The following is a 7,312-nucleotide window of genomic DNA, read 5'->3' on the forward strand; positions in this document are numbered from 1 at the left end:
GTGATAAAGTGCACATCTGCTCATGTGCTAATTTAATCTGACTAACTTTCCATCTGCTTGTCCTAATGAAGGCCACAGTGGAAACATGTTAAAATTCCCAAATCGGGCTATAAAATCCTGGCAACATTTTGCAATTTCTCGTGAGGAATCAACCATACTGTCAGCAGATGACATGGTCTCTCCAATACACTCTATGTATGCCCTGGGGTCTCTTCTCACTACCATATTTTAGCTAAACCCTATCACAGGACACCAAGGAGGCAACTTTACTAGACACAGAAGCACCTCAACTGCTTCCTTTTCTATCCAGTGAAGCACTGCTTTCAACTCTGAGGCTGTGCCAGCTGAAGAATAAAGTTTAGAAGCTCCCAAAAATGCTCCTTTCATTCCTCAACTGTATCTTCAGTTGAGACCAGCATTTCAGCACCTATTCCAACTTAGTTTGTACACTTACTTCAAGCCAAATTGATGACTATGACACACTATCTACATGTTGCTTAGCTTTCAGTTCATTCAGAAAGCTGCTGCAGGTATGATTACTACAACTAATAGTACAACAATATACTGTAACTCCCATACTTAAGTCTTTGTACTTGCGTCAACTTGAGTTTAGGTCCAAATTAAAAATTCTCTTTCTTTGACTTGAAGCTTTAAATAACTTTTTAATTAACTCTATTTAACTTAACTTGTGCACATACCAGAGTGTACATTAAAGTGGGAAGATGCTGTTCTACTAATGGTTCCAACAAAAAAAGAAAACCACAACTTGAGTTAAAGTCTTTATCTCCAAAGCTGTAGATTGATCAGCCTGCTTTGTAAGTAATGCCTAATGAGTTGAATGGGTTACATCCAGGCTGGTGACTTATTATTTTAGTTTAGCAAACCCTGAGCAGTCCTGCAGATCACCTGTTTATAGGGCAAGTCTGTTTATCTGTTAATACAACTCAAACAAAAAAAAAGAGAAAAAAAAAGCTTGCCAGTCATCACAAATTTGTATTATACTATCTATAATATTACTAGGGGGCTTCGTTCGCCCACCCCCGGGTTTGGTTTACCGGATATACAATTTTAAAGAGATTATTATTTTCATGGGAATTTTTACATATGCATTAATTTTCACTTTTACTTTAAAAACTTTTGTAAAAACAATACTTGTCCTTTATTTCCGGCCCCGGGCATGGTTAAATCTCTTTCTCGCAGGACATATAAACGCTGCTTGCGTTGTGAAGGGGGGGCGGCTGAACGCACACTAAGGAGATGCCGTCAGATCATCTGCTGTTTTTCTGCTGCTGGCGAGCTGCCTGTTCTGCTTGTCGCATGTCGTTGTTTTAAGAGCTGGGACCACATGATGCATGTCTGCCAACAGTAATCCAACAACAGCTAGGTTAGGACTTGTTTTAAATGATGGCTCACTGCCTTGTCTCGCGTGACATTCTAAAAACAATACTTGCCCTTTATTTCCGGCCCCAGGCGTGGTTAAATCTCTTTCTTGCAGGACCTATAACGCTGCTCGCACTGTGAAGGGGGGGAAGCTGCTGTCACACTGCCCGTCGATCATTTTAAAGCCTGTACAGCCGCGGTCCTTTTTGGCACTTCGTGTTTCTGCTGCTCATGTTGTGAAGAGTGGGAGTTAGGGTGGCTGAACGCACGCAAGAAGAAGCAGTCGGATCATCTGCTGCGAGCTGCGTGATTTGCTTGTCGCTTGTCATTGTTTTAAGAGCTAGGTGCAAGTTAAAGTGTCTCTCACAGGACTTCAAATTGTCTTCCGAGAAGATCACGTCTCGTCTCCCTAGTCTGCCTCCCCAAGATTTTTTTTTATAATAGTGAGATAGTGTTGCTAATTCATTGGATTTTTCAGTGGTTATTATGGGAACATTTTATTTTGTTTTACCCCATATAGTTACAGAGCTCTCATAATTGTGAATTTCAACCTGTTTATGTCATACTGTAGAATGCCTAAGAGGAGAAACATGATAGTTGGTCTAAGTCACCAAAAAGTTACTATTCCAATTATAAAGGGCAGTCAGCGCTCCATTGGTTTATTTCCTCCAAGAAAACAGAAAACTTAAGTTGTTGATTTGCACTTCTACATTCTCAACTGGCCATATATCACTTCTTATATTGATGGGACTTAATAAATATATTTAGCTTCAGCTTCACTGCTATATCTATCACTTTCTTGACCTACTGATACTCTGATATAAGGCAAATTTATAAGCAACTTTGTGTTTTAAATGGTGCTTTCTATGAATAGTTCGTGACTATCACAAATTCCAAAAACAACTGCCCATTGGTTGACCTAGATTTCTTCAATCATGCTCCTCCAGGTATTTCTATAATTCACTGAGTGTTTAAGTGTCCCGGCAGGATTCAAAAGTCAGCAAGTGTCCACTCAAAAAATCAAATATATTTTCTCTGAAATAGATTAAATAATCTGAATAATGACCTCAAAAACAGATATAACTGGATTCAAAGCATACAATTAGGAACAGATCAGAGACGGAAAACTCCATCAAGTGTGAACTTATAGTAGTATGCCCACCATGACGGTGAATTGGATCTTCTACAGATCTGACACAATTTACTTTTTCATATTTACACTTATCAATCACCAAAGTTCATCACAGCAAACTTGGGACACTGCTGTTAAAAGCAGATATGAAAGGTGTTTTCACCCCCTATACAGACTACTATTTAATTTCCTTAATGACTTTTTCTTCTCCTACTCCCTTATTTATCATTTCATTTTCTTAAAGATTTATTTAATTACTTTTTTCCCATTTTTACACTTCCTGGGGTGTTCTCTTCCATTTCTTTGAGTTAAATTAATTATTCTGAATAGATTGTTGCTGGTATTAAATTACATGTCTCTCTATTATAATAAAAAAAAAAAAAACTTGGATCGAGACGTGATTTTCTCGGAAGACACTTTGAAGTTCTGCGAGACTGCCTGCACGTCACGCCCTACTTACAAACAATTTGTCTGAGACACTTTAACGTCCGGCAAGATATGGAAGTGTGACAAAAGGAAAGCTGCTGTACAGGCTGTAAGTACCATACATTTACACTGGCTGTTTCAGACTCAAATTAAATGTATGCTTTTATTGTATAATAGTAAAAGTAAGAACAGCTCACTACTCAAAATATTTATTTTGGGACACTTTAAGGCTCAAACCCAGGACCTCCTGAATAGGAGTTAGCAGTTCTAACTGCTGTATGTCAACCAAGAAGTCAGGATAACCAGCAACACTAACTTGATTTCTTTTTCTTCGGTTATAGTCTTGGGGGGGAAAAGCGCATTTGTTCTGTTATACTTGTATCTTTTGTGAAAGTGCTTATTTGATATTTGGACTTCTGTGTTCACACATTATACACTTCACGTCTACATTTTGTTGTTAGTAGTAAAACATGGTAAAAGTTTGTCTTTTAGGTATGTGTTCAACATTTCCTGTCATCCTACACTTACATAGATCTTTGTAGACACAGAATACACGTAAAATGCATGTGTTCCGAATAACAATATATTTTTTTTAGCCTAGATACTTGACTCACTGATAAACAAGACTTCAGTTGGGAGAGGTTTTTGCAGTTTCTCCAGCGGTCGGGGGGAGGGGGTGGTATAGCAGGTTGCTTGCTGCTTGGAATTATCGACACATTTACAAGACAAAAGACTCTGAATGGAGACGTGTGAGTGGATTTAAGGTGGGCCGGATTTATGAGTTTTCTTGTAAGCTTTGGTAATTCTAGTGTTAACCAAACCTGGGGGTTGGCGAGCAAAGCAAGCAGGGGGCCCTCTAGTGTTTCTAAAAAAAATGAGTGTACACTAAAAAAAATTAATGTTGGTTTCTTCAGAGAGGTTTTAAGTTTTGGACCATGCCCCAGGGTTACTTCCTAATACTGTCTAGGACTGGCTTCTCTCTTGTGAAAGATGCTATCTGGAAATGCTCCACCACTATGACCCTGAATTGACTCAGATGGGTTTGACACTGTTATGTGATGTTTTGGCACTTATTCAATACAATATTCAATACAAACATGTCCACATGAATTGGTTCACAAATTCTGCAACTGACAGAGTTGTGTGAACCCCACACTCACTGTATTAGAAATGTCAAAGGTGCATTGAGGGAAAGGCACAAGTGATATTTAACATTCACATGGAAAAAGTGCATCTGTTCCATTTTGATAAAGCACTTAAAAACATTTTGTCTAGTTGGACTGCTTACGGAACATAACTTGGTGCTTACTTAGCCAAAAACTGATAGACTACTTCATGCCAGTATGTACAAGGTAAAGTCATTTGTATGTGCTTCTTTTTTCCTCTTCTGCTAGACATTTGCTGCATTGTAAATAACACCTTGTGTCAGCTCGCTTTTATGCAACTTAAAAATACTAAACCTAATAGCTGCTGACCCTTTTGTCAATTTGTGCATGAGCTTGCTCATGAAAGGCAGCATTTGTTTGCATATTTAATACTCAATAAGCAATGAATGACTTGCTTTGATGATGCAAATATAAAGACGCTGTCCCAGAGGCAAGAATAATAAAAAAAAAAGATGGATATTATTATCAAATTAAAACTTAACTTTTGCCATTTGAACACCACTAGGTAGAATTTCACTGTGTGGCAGCAGCAGCAAGCACTGTCCTAATCACATTCTTCAATGGTAAATCAGTATTTTTTCATTTTTATAGCAATACTTACTTATTAATGTAGTATACATTTATTTTTCATATGTAGCAGACATTGTTATATGTTGTAAAGTTATTTGTTATAGCTTTTGCTGATAATGTCTCAACAGGGAATTGTCCATCTAGCCTTTCATCCATTTCCCAATTTCTAAAGTGTATTTTTGAGGGAATTCTTATTCTATTTTTTAAAACTATTATAGTGATAGAGCTGCTGCCTCGCAGTTAGGAGACCCGGGTTCGCTTCCCGGGTCCTCCCTGCGTGGAGTTTGCATGTTCTCCCCGTGTCTGCGTGGGTTTCCTCTGGGTGCTCCAGTTTCCTCCCACAGTCCAAAGTCATGCCGGTTAGGTGGATTGGCGATTCTAAATTGTCCCTAGTGTGTGCTTGGTGTGTGGGTGTGTTTGTGTGTGTCCTGCGTGTCCTGTTGGCACCCTGCCCAGGATTGGTTCCTGCCTTGTGCCCTGTTTTGGCTGGGATTGGCTCCAGCGGACCCCCATTACCCTGTGTTCGGATTCAGCGGGTTGGATAATGGATGGATGGATGGATGGATGGATAATGTCACTTTGAACAAGTGATTACACTGAGAATAAATTGTTACCATATACATTGTCGTGTCAAGTATTTACCCCTTCTTGATTTCCTCTATTATTTCAAAAGGTATATATTTTCAGAACTTCCACCAAAATCTAATATTAGATCAGAAAACCTGATGAAACAAATCACACATTTTGTTATTATTTGTGTGAGTTATTGAATGAAAAAAATTAAACAATTTTGGCTAGAACTGTCCATTGAGCCCAACAAAGCCAGTCTATTCTATTCCCTGATTTTCTTTCAAATAAAATCAAAGTGAATTTCGAAGATCTCCAAAGTTGTATCCACCACACTACCTGGTTACCTATTCCATGTGAATGTGGTTCTCTGCGCAAAGAAAAATATTTCTGTGAAATTTATACTTAACAAGTTCCTATCTATGTCCACATGGTCTTAGTGATGCACTAATTCATAATTCATTTATTTTACACCATTCATAATTATAAAAAGATAAAATCACATTATCTCTTAATATCTATTTGTTGAAATGAATAAAGTTCAAGTCCGTCAGTCATTCTTCATAGTTCACACATCATACTCCTAGGCAAGTCTAGTCTCCAATATCAAGACTTTCTCTAGTGCTGATATGTCTCTTTGTAATAGTAGGAATGAAAATGCACACAGTACTCTACATGATGTTTCGGAAGTGTGTTACATAGCTTAAATGAAACCAAGACCTTGACTTGTTCTCCATGGATTAAGCTATAAAACCTAACATCCTATTTGTTGTCTTAATTGCTTCTGTTGACTGTGTGAGTTAAGATAGATAAGAGCAAACTACAATTACTAACTTACAAGGAAGATTGCAGCATATTGAACATTAACCTCTTTGGCTTGCAGTAATAAAAATAATGTTAATAGAATAAATTAATTAACTGACAGAATGTGTACTATTAAACTGCAACCAATTGCTTATAGGAAGCCTCACCAAGCAAACAATAAATCAGCCATAAACCTCTATGTACAGCCTTTAAGAAAAAACAGGTATTAGAAAATAAAGCTTACTTACCCACTATTACAGCCACTACAGTGAAAAATACAAATGCATTCCTCCGCAGAAAGTTCTTCATCTTCTTTCTCGTAACTGTGGTCATGTTTTTCTGGGCGTGGGCGGCTCGTTTTTGCATGACCTGCTTTAACCTCTGAACTCGGTTCTTTACAATTTGGGGTTTGTCAATGTCTTCAGTAAGAAAAATGCTGTTGATATTTGTTTGGCGCTCATTCATAATCAGCTCCAGGACTTGGTCCAGGAGGCACGATTCTTGGGAGACTGTAAAAAGAAAAGTGCACAGGGTTTAAACTGAAAGAAATGAAAAACACATTACATATACAGAAACAATACTCTGGAGAAAGGAACATAATTACTGAAAAGAGCAGCAAAAAATAATTCACATGCATGAAGGTGGGAGTAGTGGTAAGTTAAACTAAGGTATGGAGGAATATTTCGGACAAAATGAAATAAATAAATAAATGCGTAAATAAATAAAAGCACTGTAAAATGTGAGCATAAATAAATAAATGTGTCATGAAATGAGAGCCTTAATAAATAAATATGTCATGAAATGAGAGCATAAATAAATAAATGTGTCACGAAATATGTTTTTCGTTGCTTATTTATTTATTTCATTTTCTCCGTAACGTTCCTGCAAACCGTCATGAAATACGGCTTGAAATAAAACTGTCACTTTCACTTGTCAAAGTTGAGAGGGTGGGCTCTAACACGCCCTCTAGTTACTGATTGGTGAATCGATAGCACAAGAATTAATTAGAAAAATGCTTACTACTGCCGATAAAATGGATTCTGCCGAAGATATTACGTATTTCAGAGAGAGAATTGAAGATTTATCGGAAGAAATTACAATGTTGGCGGCCCTTTTAGAACTGAGTATTTGACCCTTGTTTTACGAGTATAAAGTCAGTTGCATAATCGCAGCTACTTTTTCAAACAACTGTACAGCTCTGATCAGTGGTAAAGTTGTTCAGTTCAAAATATTAGTTGGAGCTGCTTTGGGCATTCCATGTCAAAGT

At 37.5% G+C, this 7,312-nt stretch overlaps 1 protein-coding gene across 1 annotated transcript in view; it reads right to left on the bottom strand.

Annotated features, from left to right (window-relative positions):
• The window catches only part of slc1a6 (solute carrier family 1 member 6), a 55,222-nt gene extending 48,670 nt beyond the window's left edge, over positions 1-6,552 (bottom strand). The window contains exon 1 of the mRNA XM_039767044.1: positions 6,294-6,552. Within this exon, the coding sequence (XP_039622978.1) occupies positions 6,294-6,510 (217 nt within the window). The 5' untranslated portion in view covers positions 6,511-6,552. The remainder of the gene's footprint in view (positions 1-6,293) is intronic.
• Positions 6,553-7,312: the final 760 nt, after the last annotated feature.

The sequence above is a fragment of the Polypterus senegalus genome, chromosome 10 (genome assembly GCF_016835505.1).
Source record: "Polypterus senegalus isolate Bchr_013 chromosome 10, ASM1683550v1, whole genome shotgun sequence".
NCBI classification, from domain to species: Eukaryota; Metazoa; Chordata; class Cladistia; order Polypteriformes; family Polypteridae; genus Polypterus; species Polypterus senegalus.